The 22216-nt window shown below is 35.0% G+C and overlaps 3 protein-coding genes and 1 long non-coding RNA gene across 4 annotated transcripts; 1 reads left to right on the forward strand and 3 right to left on the reverse strand.

The window, feature by feature from the left end:
- Positions 1–569: 569 nt before the first annotated feature.
- Positions 570–2150, reverse strand: LOC130725578 (uncharacterized). Its single transcript, XM_057576796.1, has one exon. The coding sequence runs from the start codon at positions 2148–2150 to the stop codon at positions 570–572; it is 1581 nt and encodes a 526-aa protein (XP_057432779.1).
- Positions 2151–6682: 4532 nt separating this feature from the next.
- LOC130725579 (NAC domain-containing protein 83-like) lies at positions 6683–9145 on the reverse strand. Its single transcript, XM_057576797.1, has 3 exons — positions 8959–9145; positions 7134–7393; positions 6683–6787 (listed from the first exon to the last, which is right to left on the reverse strand). Exons 1-3 carry the CDS (start codon positions 9143–9145, stop codon positions 6683–6685), a joined length of 552 nt encoding a protein of 183 aa, XP_057432780.1.
- Positions 9146–14586: 5441 nt separating this feature from the next.
- On the forward strand, positions 14587–16900 carry LOC130726789 (GATA transcription factor 21-like). The gene is made up of 3 exons (XM_057578096.1): positions 14587–15242; positions 15626–16054; positions 16480–16900. The coding sequence occupies exons 1-3, from the start codon at positions 15042–15044 to the stop codon at positions 16828–16830; spliced, it is 981 nt and encodes a 326-aa protein (XP_057434079.1). The 5' UTR covers positions 14587–15041; the 3' UTR covers positions 16831–16900.
- Positions 16901–18983: 2083 nt separating this feature from the next.
- LOC130724403 (uncharacterized) lies at positions 18984–21851 on the reverse strand. Its single transcript, XR_009014492.1, has 4 exons — positions 21574–21851; positions 21408–21468; positions 21179–21272; positions 18984–19403 (listed from the first exon to the last, which is right to left on the reverse strand). It is a non-coding gene; the product is annotated as an uncharacterized LOC130724403 (long non-coding RNA).
- Between the last annotated feature and the right edge of the window lie 365 nt (positions 21852–22216).

The following is a 22216-nucleotide window of genomic DNA, read 5'->3' on the forward strand; positions in this document are numbered from 1 at the left end:
AGGGATGGACTATACAGTTGAGGAGGGCATAAATGATTTGATTGGTACTACTCATAACAACAAGTTGCAACTTTTTTTCGGGAGCCCAACTGATAAGAACTCCATGGTTAAGTGTGCTTTCCTTGGAGCAATATCGTGATGGGTGACCACCTGGGAAGTTTTCCCAAGAAGTGCGCGAGTGAGGACAAAGCGCACTGAAAAGATTCGTGTTGTTACCGTGAGGCCAGTCATCAGATCGGGATGTTACACTAGTGGACACAGCAGTGCTGTCATTTTTCAACACCCAGATTCCCCCTCTAAAACCGACTGCCTCTTCCAGGAAGATAGGAGAGAAACTCAGAGAGTTCCAAAAATGACGAACTCTGGCAAAACTGCAGCGAGGTTCGACGATAATGCAGATATCTGGTTTCTTATGTTGCACCAAATCTTTCACATATAACTTGCCATTCTCATGCATGGCACCCCTAATGTTCCAAGAAACAATAGTAAAGTCTTCAAACTCTATCATTAAATATGTACAATAATTAGGGGACATAGTCCCTTGGCCCCCAACGAGGCAAACATAGGGTTTACTTATCATGAATTGTAATTCCCATAGGCCTGCTTGAGCCTGCAGTATCCCTATATCCATTAGCAGGGAGGTTTCTTAACCTTGCCATGTAGTCATCTATTTCTCCAAAACTCTCACTGGAACCCCCAAAAACAATTTTGTTACTACTTGAGGGCCCCATTTTAATTTCCTTTGCCTTCATATCACGCACCGCTGTCTCCCACTCTTCTCCACGCGCCCTTCTCTTTTTTGTATCACTTGTTGAAGTTGTTGCGAGCCCACTACCAATGCCAAATTTCAAGCCTTGCACATTCTTAGGCTGAAGACTAGGTAGCATTGACTTCACCTCCTTGGATTTTAGAGCCCCATGATTGGTTTTTGATTTATGCTGCCCATGATTAGCATTAACTCCCTTGTCTTTATTGGTTTTGACTTCCACTTTTTGAGCCATCTGTTTCGTCAGTTTCTTTTTCTTCTTTGAAACCACCATCCACTCACCAAATATTTCCTCTGGTGGTTTCAAATTTGAAATCTTTTTCTGTGGGCCCCCCTCCTTAGAATTAGCAACTTCCATGCAATCATCATTATTGGTTGCCACAATTGTCGGAGATTCCATCACCTCATGGGCAACCGTTTCAATGTCGTTTCTGGGCTCGGGTTGCACCTTGTGTCCGCCCGCCACGCCGCCTGGCGGCGTTGAGTTAGCACCCTCTTCAACTGACATCTCGTTCTCCTTCATCTGCGGTTCTGCTTGCTCTTTCTCTTTCACCTTCGATTGAGGTGGAGTGGTGCATTCCCTGCTCCTGTGTCCATAGCACCCACATTTGGTGCAGATGATGTGAAGACCCTCATATTCTATGTTGTACCAATAATCCTCAATCATGATTTTCCCGTAGACCGGCTTGGATAAATCCAGTTCGACACAGATCCTTGCAAAGCGACCTCGTTCACCTCGTAGCGTGTTGATATCTACTCGAATTGGCGTACCAATCACTTGAGCCACAGACATCAGGAAGCTTTCGTCATAGAAAGCCACATTCAATCCTGGGATACGAATCCAGGCTAGAGTCTTCTTCACTTTTGCCGCTGGTGAAATGAATTCCGCACTCCAAGTGGATACCGCTAGATAATGATCAAAGATCATCCACGGACCTCCCCCAATCACCTTATTACGATCCTCCACCACGTCAAACTTGACCATGAAGAACCCATTTCCCACATCCAACAATTCAAAATCTCCTGATAATCTCCAGGTAGACGCCAGCTTAGCTTTCATCACCCGGTATCCCAATTTTTTGCCTAGAAGGCACACCACCAGGGCCTCTTTCCAAGGAGCACACATGTTCTCAATGACAGACTTATCCACCACAATTCTTGGTAGTCTCGGGTCACCCCCCACAAATTCCATTCTCATCTTTCCCTGCTCAAAAAGATCCACTCTTTCCTTCGGGGCATCAGCCTTCGCCCCTCCCATGAGTTTGTCCCTGAATGACATACGATGCGTTTTCCCGTCCCCTTCCGGGGGCTTTTCCCTGTGCAGAGAACCACCACCACCGCCGTCCGGGGGGTTGGAGGCTTGCGTCTCCATCTCACAGTCCATAGTATAAGGAGTTGACAATTTTTATATATATATATATTCATTCACTACTTTTTTTTTTTGTTATGACAACCGTATTTATCTTTTAATTTTCTCTTGATTCTGTAGTGTTTGAGCATTTATATATTGATACCAGTTTTTTTTTTATACATCAGAAGACATATTGATACAAATTTTGATACATATACACTCCATTTTTTATTTTCATCTCATTTTCACTCTTTTTTGTAAACTTTTTTACATTATCTATCATATCACTCATTTTTTTCTTTCCACTTTATATTTGATATGGTGGAAATGCAAATGATATATGAACAAAACTTTAAACTTTAATGTATTGATATTGTTTCTCTTGTAAATCACCCCAGCAACTTGTCATGTGGCTATTGAGTTGTAACCAATAATAATATGAAAAAATGCTAGCTAACGTTCTTTTTAATAGTTCTCATTTATTTATGTGAGTCCTAATAAATTGGAAGTGACTCATATCTTAATTGGGTCCTATACAAATGAGTGTTAATTAATAGTTTGTTACAATAAAAGTGTTAAGGTGAGTGTTGTGTTAGTATTTTTTCAGTAAAAATCACCATTGTAAATTTTTACTTGAGTTTTATGTCTATAATAACATAATATAGTAATAGATATTGTAAACTTTATTTGAAATTTTTGCCCCCCTACAATAATTTTTCTAGTTCCGTCCCTGGTTGTTGAGAGTTTGTTGAGGGTGATGTGGAGGAGTGAGATGTTGAGAGGAGTAAACAAAGTTGAGAGCCTGGTCCGGTGCCACGTGTCAACGTGTGAGAGGCCCTTCATAGGCGTGTGTACCTCACGCGCAGACAGGGGGTGTGGGTGGCAAGGGAAAGGAGAGAGAGAAACGGGCTGGGGATTGGATGGGACGCATGGCGTGCTCATATGGTCCGGCGGATTTTTTTTTTATAAAATTTTTAAACTGAATTATCTGGTTGAAAAAAAAAAAAATTTTTAACTAAAATTCATAACTTTTTTTCCTCTATAAATAGAGACTTGATTTGTTTGATTTGGACACAAAAAAAAAAACCAAGTACGTTTTTCACTCTCTTATTATCTCTCTCACCATCTTATTATCTTTCTATTAGCCTTTGTTTTGAAATGGATCCCAACAATCACCATTTCAACACCCAGAATTCATCTAACTACCCATATAACAACCAAAATCCCAACAATTATCAAGATCCAAATCAATTTCCCAACCAACGTCATCAAAATCCCAACAATTATCAAGATCCAAATCAATTTCCCAACAAACGTCATCAAAATCCCAACAATTATCAAGATCCTGGTCAATTTTTCAACCAACGTCCTCAACATCCCAACAATTATCAAGATCCAAATCAATTTTCCTACCAACGTCCTCAATATCCCAACAATTATCAAGATCCAAATTAAATTGTTAAGTGTTTATTGTTTAATTTAATTTAAAACAATAATTGTAATTTTATGTAAATAATAAAAACAAAAATATAAAATTAAATAAAAATATGAAATAAAAAAGTGGTGGGGTAGGGTGTTGAGAGAAAACCATTGGAGTGGGTAATTGTTGAGAAAGTGTTGAATTGGAGAGAGAAGATGATGTTGAGTGTTAGGAAGAGAAAAAGTGGTGTTGAGAGGGGGTAAACTAAACAAACCATTGTAAATGGTTGAAGGTGAGGTGAGTGGGACAAGGAATATATATTTTTATTTTTAAGATAGGCGATGAAGAGTCAACTATGCATAGCAAAATTTGACACAGCTAGTGAGTAGTTACCCACACTGGTCAACAATAATGTAGTATGCTATGCACAATATGAATAAGTAGTTATATCATATCTTAATCAATGTCCTCGATTATTAAGTGAAATGATAAGAGTTATGGAATATAATAGTTGGGAGGGAATGAAGGGTGAAGGAGTCAGAGTTCAAACCTAGTGAAGTATTTAATTGACTAACATTACTAACGACTTACATTTGCCTATAAAAAAAATCAATATTAATCATGAGGTCGGGAGTTTAATAATTATTCATGAGAATAGAGCACATTTTGTGGTTAATTGCTTACCGCCGAATACGAGCACACACAACGAGGGAATTAATCACTGTTGACGGCAGTAGATACCTTGGGCTAAAAAAAATAAAGTTACATAATTGGTTTTTTTGTCAAAGTTATATCATATCTTATTACAGCACAAACCTCTTCTCAATTCATGTAAAGGTGGAGCAGGTAGACACACGCTTAATTATTATTTTATTTTTCTGGTCGAAAACGAAAGGCTCTTGGAGAACAAAGTCTACATACAATTTTTTTTTTATAGGCAAAGAAATGCATTAATTATTGGGAGTACGAGGGATACTCAACTCATAATAAAAAAAAAACAAAAGAATCAAGATACAAAATAATTGTATGGTACTCAGCCCATAATACAGAATATATTTTTTGGTCAAGTTGAGAATATTCTGAGACATTGGGCTAATATTTCATTTTGGGTTTTCAAGTCCAGATTTCAGGCATTCATTTTTTGTCAAAATTTTAAGGTATTTTATACCGACAAAGGAAAAAGGTGCGCTTCCTATTTTTAAACTCTTTGGTCAGCCCCCTACCGCTTAGTGCACTGACCGTGGAGCGAAGGATTAGTTTCACGGCTGTCGGCTGTGAAGATACCTTGGTCAAGACCAAAAGACCCAATTTATTTTGTCTAATTATCCTCGTATTTTTGGATATCTTATATGCAATGAATTCTCTTGGAACAGAAAAAAATCTTAATGAGGAGTACGGTTTGGGTCACATCTTCTTGGGGGAGTCAAGGCGGAGACCCGTTGAGAGAAAATTCAAGCTCTAGGTTTAGTTAATTCGTTTTTAAATTATTTTTGAATATGTTTCGCAGTCATATTTTTTTAGGCTTTGAATTTTTTATATACTTATTAATGATGATGGATGTTATAATTATTAATATTCAATTTAATTTTTATAAGGTTTAGCAATAAAAATATTATTTTTGAATCAAAAATAAAAATATTATTCAATTAATATATTTTTAAGTCATGATTAAAAATATTATTAAATAAATTCATAAACTTTGTCATAAGTCATAATTAACATTCTTATGGTTTCTCTATGAAGCTAATTTTACTAAAAAATAATTTTCTAATTTATAATTAAATATTAATAATTTTCATAATAATCAAATATTAATTATTTTCATAATAATTAAATATTACTAACTATTAAGCAGAGTTAATATTTTAAATCAAAATTAAATTTAGTTGATACTGTTTTTAAATTATTTTTAAATATGTTTCGCAGTCATATTTTTTAGGTACTTATTAATGATGACGGATGCTATAATATGTTGATTATTTTAATTTTTATAAAATTTAGAAATATAAATATTAGTCAGTAAATCTATATTTTTAAGTCATGATTAAGAATATTATTAAACTAATTTATAAACTTTGGCATAAGTAATCATTAACTTTCTTATTATTTTACTATTTCATTTCTTATTATTTTGTGATTCATTAGTAATTAATAACTTTGGAGGAATTCTCACTTAATAATTAATCTAATTTAGTAAATATTATTATGTTCATTCATAGTTTTTAGTCTCAATTATTAATTTAATCAATATTTTCATTAAATATTTTTATATATTTTATTTTTTTTGAAAGCATAAATTGTATTGATATCAAAGGGGATCAAAACACATGATGAGTCAACAAAAGAAGCCTCAAAAAAATCCACACCCCAAAAAAATAAGCCCCAATGAAAAAAAAAAACTCCCCCAAGTCAAAAAAAAAAAACTGCCCACTAATTTTTTTATATATAATTGATATAACATTTTAGTTATTTATCTTCTTAATGTAGATTATTAATATCATGATAGAATAATTTTTAAACTTCAAAAAATAATATATCTAATAATATAATTAATATTAATAACACAATAAATTTTAAGAATGCACGTGGGTTGCACAAGTTTATTTATATACTATTTTTATTATATTTCATAAAAATATATTTTGTAAATCATTTAAAATCAATAGCATAATACCTAGTGAACTTTTCTGATTGAAAACAAAAAAATTTATCCACAAAAAAACACTTGAGATATTCGATTAAATTTTTCCTAGGAGGACTTTTAGTTAAATAAATTAAATTAAATTAAATGCATACTGCATATTATTACAAAAACTAGAAATCCCTTGAAATGTATTTAGTATTGTAATCGATATTTGATTCAAAGTGTAGGAGAAAACATCTAGACATGTATCTTTAGGCATAGTTGTTCTCACATAGCCTCTTTTATATAAATATTTGTACTATCAAATGACTAAAATGTTAATTTTAAAACTTACTACTATATGTAATGATATAACATTTATTGCATTAATCAATCACTTATTAGTCAATTACGAGCTAAGAAAACACCAATAAAGAGGCCATGGAAATGTTTTTGCTTAGGGTGATTCAATACCCTCACTTAAGAAAGGGATCATTGGTGCGTCTAAGAAACTTCCGCTTTTTACTTCAATAGATCTTTGACTTCAGCACTTCCATTATTTTTACCACCGTTGAAACTTTCGGCATTAGACTCTTTAGTGCTATTCAACTTCTTTTCATTCTTACTCTGAAAAATGCGATACACAACCCAATTTGTCATTTGCATTAATTTGAGTAACAAAGTTCAATAATGTGATGCTGAAGATGACTAAGACAAAATGAAATGACTTTGATATGATCCTATGTGCCAACCAATCATTCTCATGATAATTCAAAAGATTACTCTAAATCTCTACTCAATTTTGATGACAATGAAAATTGGTACTTAGAATTCGAGCTAGGTCTTACTCTACCTCAAAAGCTAATTTAAAATGGTACTTAGAATTTCTCAACCCTTTATAAAGACTTATTTGGTTGTATCTCTAATCAATGTAGAACCTAAATAGTTAGTAAGTCAATGTTATGTTCTTTACCTTAGTTGGGTTAGCTATTAACGCAAGGAGGAACTCATGCATCACCCATTTGGTCCTCTTAGCACATATTCCTTGCACTTCCCAGAAATTTAAGGTGTTTCTCTTCCCAACCACCTGATTGTTTTGAGGGATGTGAACATCTTTTTCTTTCTCCATAACTCTCCACTCGCCACTTCCAACAACTCTAACATCAAAATTTTCAAGGTCACGACCCATAGTGTTGTAGAAGAAGCACTTGCGCCCATTGAATTTTTTTCCATCTACAAACACAAATTAAAGTAAGATTATCATTTGGTTTATTCCCACTTGAAAACAACACACAAACACTTATGTGACATGATTTTTTTCTGTGACAGGACACTATGCTCATTCTTTGGGTTAGCACAAGGGTCATAAAATTAAGATTAAAGGGATCATGGAACAATGTGAAATATGAATCTCACTTCCAATTTATTCAAATTAACCTACATGAATTATAAAAAATGAGAATGTTGTAAAGATAATGCTAAAGTGTGTGTTGTAAGTGTTCATGGAACAATGAAAAAGAGAGATTTGAAAATAAAACTGTTTCACCAACCTCCTTGTTGAAAGGTTTTTACCACAACTACTTTCAAATCCCTTTCAAGATTCAATTGTAGCACAGTAAATGGTTTTTATCGTCCTCAAGGAATTAGAAATACAATGTCGTTCTTTAGCTAAATTACTTAAGCAAAGAGTTCAAGAAACATTTGATTGGTTGTTTTAAACTAAGTTGCAAAACTAGAAGAAGGTGGTAATAAAACGGTGTGTAAACAAGCGGAGAAAACGGTTGGAATTGGATTTCGCCGATTAACTCTTCAGTATCCTTATGATTTCATATATAAATTACTTCATATGTTGAATATCATCACATCATTTCTTATCCTTTTCATAGTTCCCTCATAAAAAGGATCATTCAACTCACTTTCTAACCATCAATCCCTTGAATAATTAAGAAAACAAGCTGTATTAAGATTAGATGTTACTTGACTAATGAAATTAATTCCATTCCTAGAACTAAAATCACTAGATGATCCTATCTATTTCAGATTCAAGTAACTAGTTTCCACTACTTAATCAAACCCAAGAACAAGTTTTAGTTGATCATTCTAAAACAAGCATTAAGAGCAAGATAGATCATTTAAATCAACACATAGAAACATGAATTTATACATGAGAATCAAGATGGATACATTTAAGATAAAAGACTACATCCAACCCCAACCAAAGAGAGTTAGCTATCCATTTCCATGGATGCTCTAAAGCTTACAAAAAGAACGGAGAAGAAGGAGATGATCCGTGCCGTCATCGGCGTGTCCCCAGCTCGACGGAGGGTGCGAGAAATCTTCCTTCCTTCGTGGGTTTCCTTTCTCTCAACTCTGGTTCTGTTCTTCTCTCTTTTTTTTCTCTCCAAAATCGAGTTCCCTCTCTGAAAATGAAGAAAATCCTTTTATAATGAACTTTATATATGTGCAGAGTGTTGGGCGGCCCTTTATGGGCACTGGGCGCCCAGTTACTTCAAGGTTGGGTTTCTGTAACCTCCCTAAGCGCTGGGCGGCTACTGACAATCGCTGGGCACCCTGCTGATCCAGAAATTCTCTAAGTCTCATAAAAATATGTCTTTTTCCTTGAGAACTTAGACCCTACATCAAAATTTGAGAATATAATCAGTCATAAAACACATTTGAGCTTAACTCTCAATCAAATAACAAATTCCAATCAAGATGAGAGAAACTAATAGGGATTTCTCATAAACCACTTGAGATAAGTGCCTACAATGTGTATGAAAACTAGGAAAATATGGCACTTATCACTCCTCCTGGCAGACCCCATGGCTCAGTCTGAAACAGATCAAAATCTTGGATGATTTGAAAAGGAAGAGGTTGAGCAAAGACCCTCCTCTTCAAGTAATAACCCACAAGAACCTCATCAGTTGGATCAAACTTGTACCCAGGTAGCAGCCTAACATTTCCATCCTTGTCCTTATAAGTCATGATTATGTTCTCCATCTCAAAAGGGCTTGTCTATACTTTTTGGGTGAATCACTATATTGCAGACTCATATGGTTAGAACAACAATTTATAGTTGCATTGTCGTCAATGTTTCTGGGATAGAGGGAGCATTATTATGCAAGAGAAAAGAGGGAGGGAGGAAGGGACATGAGGAAGAGGGAAAGAAAGATGCGAGAAAAAAGTGGAAGAATCATTACTCTAATATCTCCCACATGAGTAGAAAATCTGGAATGCCATATATGGAATGGATTGAACTTATGGGTTTTCATTATATTTATTTATTTATTTATTTTCAAAGCAATGTGATACTTTCACAAAATGTACTTAAATGTGTAATGTATATAATATGTAGTATATTAGCTGGTGCGGTGACTCGTTCGCAGCATTAGGATGTAGTTAGTTCTTTAATTTTTACAAAATATTTAATTTTTATCAGTATTTTCTTAAAATATACTCATGAGATTTCCTCTATTATTTACATACATCAAAACAATTTAAAAATTGTATTATTTTCACTTTCTTTCCTTTTTATTCCTCATTTTTCTTTTATATCATTTTGACCCCTCCCATCCAATATTCGAAGCTCTTTTGTTATACAGTATAGTAGCTAGTATAAGTAAATGTATTAAACTAATGATAAGAGTGACCAAAAGTATGCTATATATTAATTAAAATTTATTTTTATCCTAATAATTGAAATATTTAATTAGAAGTTCTAATAGATACAAAGCTATATTAAAAAGAAATAAATACATAAACATGTTCATAGAAATTGAATTTAGTATGGTTTGACAATTTCACCTCGCAATATATAGTCAGGTTTGAATGACATACATTTCAAAAAAAAAAGGGGTTTGAATGACATAAATATCAATAATCTTTTTCTTCTTCGAACAAATGCAAATTTCATTTGTTGATAAGAAAGTACTAGGAAAGAACAAGAAAAGGAAAACGCTAGAGAATTCGCAGAGGCATTCGCTACTAAAAACATATTATTTAATATATATTTAGGTTAGTTAATTTAAGAAATAAAATTTCACATCATATAATTTGTTGTAAATTTAACTAATTTTGTACAATTTAGTAATGTCAATAATTTAAAATTGTTCTTATCTTACATACATAATTATCAAAATTAATGATTAACGTTTATATTTATTTTATTTTATTAGATTAATTTAATTCGACTAATTTCCTATATTTCAATTTGATTTAATTGTAATATGAAATTAAATCAAATTTATGGCATGGTTATAGATTTTATTCATTAATTTAAGTTCCTAATTATTTAAATTTAATAATGTCAAAAACTATTTATATGAATGTACAACTTAAGATGATGATGATAATCTTCTCGTAATCGAAGAATATAAACGGGAAAATCTCAATACTTACTTTCAAACAATTAAAGTTTTTTCATTGTATAAACTAATTTTCAATTCACGAATTTTTATCCAAACAAATTTACTAATTCCAAATCAGCATTCCAAAAAAAAAATGTCCAGTAAGATAACTCAAGTGGTAGGAGCTGAGGGACATATGAGTTTGGTAAGGGGAGGTTCAGGGATCGATTACTAGCGGGTGCAATATATCTTTCTGATGTACCAAAAAAGCATTCCAGAAAAAAAATGAAGGGATATCCTATTTCATTGAGAAAAAATTATAAAAAATCATCTCTCTCTCTCTCTCTCTCTCTCCTCCTCCCTCCCTCCCTCCAACCCAACGTCGAACCACTCACCCCAACACCAACGCCGACACGCTGGACCCGATGCCAATCCGTTGTGAACCCTAAAATTGGCCTCAAACTCAAAAACCGACTCCAAAGTACTATAAAACCGAACCTAAACCCTCAATTCGACCCTAAATCTAACTTGAACCCTAAAATTATCCCTAAATTAAACCTGACCTTAGCGACCGACTTGCCCAGCGCATAGCAGGCCGTCTCGGCGCTGATCTACCCGACTTTACTTTGACCCACCTAAACCAACATCGAACTGCCCCACTTAATGTTGACATGATTTCTCCGACGTTGAACCGAACTCAAACTTGATTGATTCGCTTTGAACTTTAAAATTAGCCCTAAACCTTAAAATAAACTATGAACCCTAAATCCAACCCACCAATTATGCCTGCCAAACCTATGTGACCTGACGCACGACCTGTTGTTGACCCTCTCGACCTGATGTTGTTCCGCTCAACACGACAGAGGCGATGAGGTGTCGTCTTGTCCTACCTAGGGTTGACCCGCCGGCTCGACATTAACATACCCGACCTGACGCTGACTTGCCTAACTTGATGCCGACCTACCTCGTTCAGGCTGTGTTTAGGCGGGTTGAGGTTTACATGTTAGGGTTTAGGTCAACCATTCACACTCTAGTCGGCCTGACCATTCGACAACCCCAAATATATGCTCCTAGATCTGATGGGTTGTGTAACTACACAAACAAGTACTGATTTTTTTTTTCAAAAGAAAAATTTATGTATCTCTGTCAATCGACCACGAATGTGTGTGTTATCTTGAACGATTAAAAGAAGGTGAGTGCTAATCTAGGGACTTAGGATATGCTAATGGTTGGACTTGGAAGCTCAAATGTGGAGAAGTAACTTCTTTCCTTAAGAAACTAACATGCTTAATTGCTTATATACATATATACCCACGGCCAAGGTTCATAAACAAAATTAACAAGAACATTTCACAAAAGTATATGCAATCTTAAATTTCAATAGTTCTCACCCTTGCCTCGCCCATGAAATTTCTGCACCCACCATAATATACTCTGATACTCAGATCTAGGAGAGAGAGATAGATAGAGAAGGGGGCCATGGGCCCATGGCCCACTGGGCTTCTGGCAGTGAGAGCAAATAAACTGTCACGTAGCTGAATTTGCATGGCCCTCTTACTATATATGACTTTGGACTGACTTCATATCATTCACACACCAGTTGCATCATTTCACAGTATACGGTCCCCATCGCCGTCACCTTCAACCCCAGTGTCAAATATGTACATGCAATTCAAAGATATAGTGATTTACAAACAGCATACGTAGCCTACCTTGATATCATAAAAAATTACTTTCATTATATATAAACTGGCAATTGTGGACCGGAAAATATGTTGCTTCAATTGGAGGGAAAGAGAGCTTTCCCACAATTCATTTTATCCATGTAAATTATTTTGATTTAGTAATAGAATTTAACTCTTACAATGTTCAATTAAATTCAATTGGAGAGAAATGCTATGAGTTGAGACTTTCTTAAAAACATATTAAAATATTACTAGATCACATAAAATTGGAATAATTTCACTCTAGTTTTAGGTGGCCGAATAAAATTTTAAAACATGATATGAGTTGAAATTTACTAAACACATATTAAAATAGTATTGGACCACTTAGAGTTGGGATAATTTTACCCTATATTTAATTAGGGAGGAAAAAAGAAAAAATAAAAGATGGCTAGCTGAGAGTGGATTGATGTTAAAAGTTGAGCCTGCTATATAATAAGCCAACAGAGTTCAGAAAATCTTGTGCTGCCAGGACCATATAAGATTCAATGCTTTTTGGCAACAGTGAGGTAGTTTATCACAAAGAGGCGCGTGTTGTCATGCAATTTTTTTCCTCTCCCAGCCGCCCCACCACGAGCAAAACGAAAGTAAATAAACAGAAAAGACAACACAAAAGAAGATGGCTCTAGCTTTAATTAACATACAGTCGTGAATGTCATGGACAGAGCACATGTAACATCGCGTCAATGGGGAAATGAGTGATCACCGATGCAATAAGAATATGGTGCAGCTCTTTATAAGGCTTCTAGGCAGAGGGAAGATTTAATATAATTAAGGAGGACCCAATTATAAGATTTAATAGGTACTATTTACAATAATAAAATACAACTCATTTTTCGAGAGTTCAGTTCATAAAACTTGAATATTAAGTGAACTTGTTTTTAAACTTGCACCGTTTTACACTACAAGCTCTTATCGCTATATATATTATCAATGGCTTGATCATTGGTAAGTACTTTTCGCCTGTTTGAGTGCAATCAGTAACAAAAATGGTTTAAAATAAGAACTATATTGATCATTATCGACAGACAATCGGTAAAATTCAGCCACCATGCATATCGTCACCTAGAGCCATTAGTAATTTAAATTACTGACAACTTCAACTTCATAATATGATCATTGATTACTGACAGTCCTGGTTGTCGGTATATAGTAGTAAATATTCGGGTTGGGGTGACTTTGGCGTTGCTCTAATTTCGTTGTCTGGTGTGCTGGTCCAGTCGATTTAAATGTTGCAGGAGGTCCTTCGGGTGTGGCTCGCGAGCTCCCAGAGTTTTGGACTTGTCATTGTTATGACACTTGGAAGTATGGTTTAGTTATGTTGTTCTCATCTTTGGTCGATGTCATGTGCTGATTCGTGTGTACCCGCCAATGCCGAGATGAGCTCTATTTTTGTTGGGTTTGCGAGGTTTTCTCCTCGCCACTTCTAGATCCCCGATAGATGCCTCTTCTCGTTGTTCATTTAATGCTTGATCAGGGGTTTGACCATCGTGATTGTGGCTCTGGGTTTTACTTGCTAATATTGCAGGATGTTTATGTCGCTTCCTTGTATTGCTTTATGGGGCGAGTTTGGTTTTAGGTTTTGCTATGTAAGTATTGGGGGGATTTTACTCACATTGTTATGTGTTGACTGTAATATCGATCATTTTCCATCTAATAAAAGCTTCTATTTTCAAAAAATAAAATTCAAAGTATTGATGGGTTTTGACCATTGGTATTCAATTAATGACTAGAAACTGAAAGACTAGCCAAATTATCGATTGTCCTTACCATTAGTAACTTGAATTATATTACCGAAAATAGTAGTGTGGCGATTTTGATGATAAAGGCAAGAAGATTTAGGAAAAAAAGGAGCATCAATTAAAGGTTGAGAAAACCTACCCAGGAGGGTCTGGAGAAGCTCGCTTAAGTGAGCAAGGTGGTGCAGGGATGAAAATATGGGCGCATAACCCTAATTTTCCGCCCCTCTTACACGTGGCTAATACAAGTTGTGTTTTATAGAGGGAAGGCAGTGGTAGTAGAACTACATATCTCGGATCTAGGCCTCAATTCTAAGAGTGGCCTATGTACAATAAATTCCTAAGAGAACATGAAGTTGTCAAATTCAAGCAGCTTCACACGATAGCCCCATAGATTGAGTCTCCCTTATCTGACAATCGGCTTGGGTATGCCTTAGGCTGGGTCACCCTCACCCCGTCTCACTTTCATCTCTGAATAATATTTAAGATGAATAACAAACTACAAAGATATATATTTTTTGTGGAAAAGAATTAATCTGACCAACAGGATTATTCCTGTGACCAAATTATTGGTTTGAGACGTGTGAGTACATTATCTTTGTCATATATGTGTGGCTACCATCACATTCTCTCTTTCATCGTTCTAACTTCAACTAGCTAGGGTTAGTACAGAAGATAGTTATGCAAAATGCAGAGGTGTGCGCAGTGCGCAGCAGTGGGGTAAAAAAATATCTGGAAAAATAGCGTTTTTGTCATACGCATGGCGGGGTCAGCGTTGTAGCATTCCACACTCTCCTCCTGAGTTAATTTGTCTCTTTTATTTGTCTCCTTCATATCTCTGTCTTCAAGTCACGTGAATGTCTTTAGATTAGGTTAGGCTGTAATCTGTTCCCTATAAATGAGTTTTATTTACTAAAGCTTGTAAGTTGTAATGCTCAGAACCTTTTGGCCTTGTGTTTCTTCTCTCTATCTTTTCTCCCAACCCTTTCTTCTAACTTTATTAGTGGACAAAAGGTAGGCCGTTGCAGTATCCATACCTCTCTCTCTCTCTCTCTCTCTCTACACTCATCCAATGACACCAACTTATCAGTATGAGGTATCTTCTATGCCTTTTGATCTTAATTATGAAGATCACAGTCACCAGCTCTTCAATACAAACCATGATCAAGCCTCTTCTTCATTATCATGTTCTACGCTCTACAACCCGGATCAAGATCAAGAAGCTAGATCTTACTACATGGAACCACAGCCCTTACAAAGTGATCATCAAGAGGTGAGTATTTTTTTCTCTTGGTAAGCAAAGATTCATTTCACCAAGCACAATAGGTGCTTGAACCCATATACAACTAAGAGGTGAGTCATTTAAGACATATTCACACATCTAGACACATAGTTTAAGTGTGATTCAAAGTATCGTGAACCAAGAAAAATCTAGTTCTCAAGTTAAAAAGTTTCTCTTCAAACTAACTATAGCACAAAATGAGGGAATAAAATTTATTAAATGTTAATAATAAAAATATGACTCATGGATGGACCAGAATTAACCCTAAAAGTATATAGAGCACCTGAAAATCTTAATTACATGATTATTTAATTAGGACATTTTGTATATTTATGTTTGCTTTTGATCAATTTAATGATGCATGTGATCTTTAGGCAGAGAAGGCTGTTCCTTCTAGCGGATCATGGGATCATCCAGCAGTTGAAAAGGATGAAAACTACAGAAGTGACCTCAAGCTGAGTACTGTCCGGAAGAAATTAGAAAATGGGAATGAAAATCTTCAAGGTGATCATCATCAGGAGGATAGTTCAGCAAAGTGGATGCCTTTAAAGATAAGAATGAAGCGGAGACTGATGGTATCGGATCAAACGAGTTCTGATCACGCCATAGCAGGAATCCAAAGCACTGATGAGCATAAGCAAGAAAATCAAAAGCTACCATTACCACAACATCTAAGAAGTACTGACAATAGCAGCTGCAACATTCCTTCAAACAACAACAGTAATATCCCTGCTGTTAGGGTTTGTGCTGATTGCAACACCACCAAGACCCCTCTCTGGAGGGGTGGACCAAGAGGTCCCAAGGTACATACACCTTTTCCCCCCCTTTTTTTACCTGTATTTTAGCAATTTCTATGTATAAAAATATATAATTAGCTCCATGTTTTTCATTTAATTTAATGTCATCGTCATTACGAAGTGTACAACATAATTTTAAGTTGTAGTTGCGGACACAAGTGTCATGATCCTTAAAGTTACGGAAGGTTATGTAAATGTAATTGATGCGGCTACAATTGTGATCCTTCTGACTCAAAAACCTTTGATATTGTGGCCGCAATTGCAGTTATGGACAACGATTTTTTTAGACGATTGTTGAGAACATAAACAATTAGTTAGTTAAGCTCTTTTATTTCATGACTTAATGGGAACTCAAGCAAGTAGAACTTGAGCCATTCAATTATTTCTCCATTTAAACTAAATGTTGAAATTTTTATTTTGGTTGTAAACAGACACTTTGCAACGCCTGTGGGATTCGACAAAGGAAAGCGAGACGTGCCCTTGCCGCCGCTTCTACTGCTGCTGCAAATGGCGCCCCTCTCATGGCGGCAGCTGATCAGAAACCTCATGTGAAGAGAAATCACAAGTTGCAAATCAAAGGGAAGAAGTCCAAAACTGAGTTGAAAAAGAAGCCTAACCTTGGAGGGGGAGGTACAAAGAAGCTTGGTTCCGAGGAATTGACAATAAGCTTGAGTAAGAGCTTGGCTTTGCCACAGGATGAGAAGGATGCTGCAATCTTGCTCATGGCTTTGTCTCATGGCCTGCTTCATGGCTTCCCCTCACATCGTTACTTAGATTTATAAAAATTCTGTCATAATTAGAATTTTGATTGACAAATTAATAATTTTAATTATGACAATAATATTATTTTTTTGCTGTGGGAGAAGAGGGCGTTATTAGGAAAACTGATAATTGGGACGATAAATTATGAGGTGGGGGGGGGGGGTTGTTAACTTATTTATGTTGCATTTTGAACAAGTAGACAATGGTACTCTCTTTTTCATGCATCATGAGTTACCTATAATCTCAGCAAATTAAGTAAGTTACAAGTGGTGGAGTTATGGAGTAGAAGGCCACATCGGTGAATAAAAATAATGAGTGAAGTAGGATTGAAAAGTTCCCTTATTATTATGATGAATTGTGGAGTAAAAAGCCCACATGCCTGAAATTAAAACTCATCTAGCTATAGATTTGAAGCATTGATCCTTCTTCACTGGTTAGTTCTTGTTTGAATGAATTTTTGGTATGTCATTGGGGAAACGAAAATACAGTTCATGTTATGAATTCACATCTTGGAAGTCTCATCTTGATCTTAGGAAGGGGTACTCTTTTTCCTTCACTAGGTTTTCCCAAGGGAGTTTTATCCTAGTAAGGTTTTAATGAGACCCCTTTCTTTGATCTTTTTTCCAAGGTGGGGTTGGTGGCGGGTTCTCTTTCTTTCTGTTTTATTTAGATCTTTTGCTTTTGTACTCATTTTCTTCTCTATCTCTTTGTATTGGGTTGAAGTACCTCTTTGTACTTCACTTAATATATTCATTTCATTGCCTATAAAAAAAATGTTATGAATTCACATGTGAGCAATGCTATTTAATACTAGAGTTTAATTTCTATGCATGGACGGTTTAAAGTTTTTTTACACCGTCAATCAATCAGATTTTAAGGATATGAGAAAAATTTTCTTTTTATTTAATTTCATTAATTGACGTGACACATCATTGGAATCTGATTGGCTGACGGAATGAAACTTCAACGAAACCATTTGTTCCTAATATATATTATTTTTTGAATGAAAACAGCTAGGCTGTGTTAATTAGATTGATGGAGCATGGTGGGAAGGAATGAAATGGTGCAATGTTCTTTTGTTTGGATTTGTAAACTAAAGGTGGAATGAGATGGAGTGTTCCTCTCATTTTACTTTCACCCCAATTTGGGCGGATGAGATGCAACCACTAATTCATTTTAAAAAAAATTATAAACTTACAATTTTGCCTCTTTTAATTAGTTACTCCTTTTTTTTCTTCTCCTTTTTGCGTGAACCAGATTGTGGTTGCAGAAAACAGTGTTATATACTGTTTTTATTTCATCCATTTTCATAACCACTTCTAGATTTGATAGTTTACAAAATGAATATGGCTTAATTGCAACTTAGGTCCCCGACGTTTACCAATGCCACGATTTTGGTCCCCCACCTAATTTAATTACATGGATGGTCCCTGACGTTGTAGGTCGTGTGCAACGTTAGTCCTACCGTTTATTTATTAATGGAGGAGGCTTACGTGGACGTCCAGTTGGAGAGAGAAATGAGGTATGAGGAGAGAGGGAAGCACGTGAGTATCACGTGACCCTTATCTGAACCCATTATACCCAAACCCCTGACCTCCCTGGAACGAAGAAGGTAACGCGATTTAGATCCCTAGGGTTTCAGATTTGGGTATAATGGGTTCATATAAGGTTCACGTGATACTCATGTGCTCCCCTCTCTCCTCAGATCTCCTTTTTCTCTCCAACTAGACGTCCACGTAAGCCTCCTCCATTAAGAAATAAACGGTAGGACTAATGTTGCACCCAGCGTACAACGTTGGGGACCATCCATGTAATTAAATTAGGTGGGGGACCAAAATCGTGGCATTGGTAAACGTCGGGGACGAAAGTTGTAATTAAGCCAATGAATATTTACACTCTTTACTCCATTATCGCATGCTATTGTTTTGTGACATCAAAAAGTTTTCTATTTCATCAAAAAAAAAAAGTTTTCAATTTTTATAAGCATTTTATGTCTTGCCTAGTATAAGACAATCAATTTCTAAAATAATTGAAGGAAGTGTTCTCCTTTTGGGATCCTTCTTTGTTTGAGAAAATTGCATTTTTGAACTTACTATTCGTATTCAAGTTTCCTAATAGATATTAGATTCCAAGATTGAACATGGTGAGTCATGTCATTAGAGTAATGCAACAATGTATCAATACTAAATTAGAAATTAGTAATTTTAAAATAAAGGTTGTGCATGTAACATCTCGATCTGACGACTGGCCTCATGGTAACAACCGGGTCTTTTCAGTGTGCTTTGTCCTCACTCATGCACTTCCCATGAAAACTTCCAAAGAGGTCACCCATCATAATATTGCTCCAAGGAAATCAGATATTTTATGTCCTCCTCAACTGTATAGTCTCATATCTATACAGTCTCGGAATACCTCTTGTTCGGGTGCGAGATTGATTCATTCATGTGCCCCTTCGCCTAGAAGCCTGCAAGGAGCCGCTCCTTGACCGTGCCTCACTGCACCGGCGATCACTCCCCGCCCTCGTCGGCCCTGGGTGTCACAGTGCACAACTGTGAAAGTAACTTTCTAACTTATAATCTTCTTGCTTTTTGAGCTGCAAAATCATTTATTGAAGTTTTAAAATCAAACAATTTTAACATTTCGCTTTTTATAGATAATATAGCTAACTCATTCAATCTATCTTGTAACATTGTTGACCATAGTTATGATTTAAACAATTTTAATTTTGAAAATCTTTTTGTAGTAACAACTGTTACAGAAAATGTTTATTATTATTTTTTGTTTTCAACTGTTTAAAAAAAATTTGGTTATAGAGATAAAATTATTATCTTATTTTTAGCATTACTATTATCATGTTTTCATCCATTATCGACTTAAAAAAAATCTCATCATCAATAATGTTATGCACGAATGTGTTCTAAGTTGATTTTAATTTGAAGGGCAAAACGTATAATGTTAAATGTATTATTGCATATTTGGTTTGACATTCAGCACATATTTCATATCACGTTAAATGGAAGCGAAGGCTATTAGCTTCGAAACATAATTCATTATAGAGAGCTAAATGTATTATGTTGTAGGTGGCACGGAGGAAGAGAATGACAGTCCTCAAGAGGAGGTTAGACTCACAGTTCCGCCAACTGACGGCAGAACTGTGAACCTAACATTCTCTTAAGAACTGTCATTCTCTTCCTCCGTGCACCTACAACATATTACATTTATCTTTCTATAATGAATTATTTAGAAGCTAGTTCGAAACATAATTCATTATAAAGAGCTAAATGTATTATGTTGTAGGTGGCACGGAGGAAGAGAATGACAGTCCTCAAGAGGAGGTTAGACTCACAGTTCCGCCAACTGACGGCAGAACTGTACGTGAGCCTAACATTCTCTTAAGAAATGTCATTCTCTTCCTCCGTGCACCTACTCCCTCCGGTCCTATTTATAAGCATGAAAGAGAAGAAAAATCTTGGTCCTTTTTATAAGAACCAAATGAAAGTTTGAGCTATATTAATTAATTTTTTCCAATGATGCCCTTATTAATTCTAACTTGTAAAATGTGTCTCATTAATTATTCTCTCTCTTTTCCACTTTCCAACACTAATAACAAAGGGTAATTTTGGAAGTTCATTTTAATTTAAGACAAATTTAATGCATTTTATCTAGTTTAACTACATTTATCTCTCTATAATGAATTATTTAGAAGCTAGTAGCCCTCACTTCCTTGTATGCATGATATGAGGTATGCTGAATATCAAAACAAATATGCAATAATAAACATTTAACACTGCATTTTTCCCTTCAAATTAAAATCAACTTCTAGAACACATCGATGCATAACATTATTGATGATGGGATTTTTTTTGAAAGATAACAATTTTTATCTCTAGAACCAACAAGTTTTTATTCTAGTAAAAAACTAGACATGTGTTTAATATCTGGTTATTCAATTCAATACCCAAGTATGTCACCTTCTTCACTCTAGGTCCCGGTTGGAACTTGGCAAAAGTTTCATTTTTAGTTTCCATCATTATGTAACAGTAACAAAGTTTGTTGCTTTTTACCTCTGCATGTACGTGTTTAATATTTTGTTGTTCAATTGAATTTCAGAGATGATTTCTTCAATTTCACTCAAGATAGACCTCACAATGCAGGAAAATTTGAATCATTTTAAGAAACACATCGTGAAAAGAATAATTGAAATTAACTACTTAAAATGTTTATTTTTCATGTAGATGTGACATATTTTCTCCCATTTTCACTAGAAAATTCATTTTTTTTAATGCGCCATAAATTTATTTTATCTTTCTGAATTAAAAATGGTCATCAAACACTTAAATGAAAAATGTAACATAAAATGGAACCTACTGCAATTATTTAATTGAATGAAAAGTTGGCCTCCCCACACCCATAATCAAATCTACCTCTACCTCTGTTCGAGGCTTTATTATTTGCTAGGATTCTGCAATAGGGAAAATGGTGAGCAGTAAGATAGTGTTTCAAATATATAGGAAAATCTAAAGAGAAGGAATGAAAACCAACAATCCAATTTTATATATCATGAATAGGAAAGTTAAAGTCTAATGTTATTCTCTACCTATCAGTGCCAATTCTCTGCAAATTATTAGACTTCCTGTTAAGAATTGAGACGGATGCTTCTGTAACAAACATAAGTTACAAAACAACCAGACTCAATACCAAAATTCAATTCAAAGGAGTTTTAGTCAGAGAACAAAACACATTAATTCAAAATATTCTCTCACCTGTTTTGTTGTTGCAAGTCCTCCTTAAAGATTTTTGGGTGCTATTTTTAGTAGATATACTGAAACATGCTCTGATTAGAGAAAGGACCCAGACGCATGGTACACCTTCTCACTTCCTCTAGTCATAGATTTATCATGACTTTTATGTGGATGCAGGTACTTAAACATGCTCTGAATCCTAAATGACGGGAGGGGAAGCGAAGGAAGAAGGGGTTGTGTTGGCATCAACTTGCCATTGTCGAAGGCGAAGGAGGTTGTTCTAGAGAGATAAATTGTGAATGGTTATGGAATTGATAATTGTTATTAGTGTCTGTCAGTATAAATATACAAGTTGACAGACGTAATTTTAGGATCAAGCTAACAAATTCCTATTGATTATCCTCTAATCAAGCGGTAGGCTTTAGCCCAAAGAATGGGTCAACAACAGATTTACAATTATGAATAATTAAAAGAATTAAAAGCTAATTATTATTATTGATAGTTGTTAAATAGTTGTTAAATACAGAAGCTTAAGTTGCACAGAAGGAATGTATCTTATTCAATAAATTGAGGCTGCTATTATATAGCCAGATGTACCAAAAAAAACATGAAACAGAAATGAAATGAAATAAAGCTAAGACCCACGTTTTACAAACCTGCAACC

Source organism: Lotus japonicus, chromosome 6 (genome assembly GCF_012489685.1).
Source record: "Lotus japonicus ecotype B-129 chromosome 6, LjGifu_v1.2".
NCBI lineage: Eukaryota > Viridiplantae > Streptophyta > Magnoliopsida > Fabales > Fabaceae > Lotus > Lotus japonicus.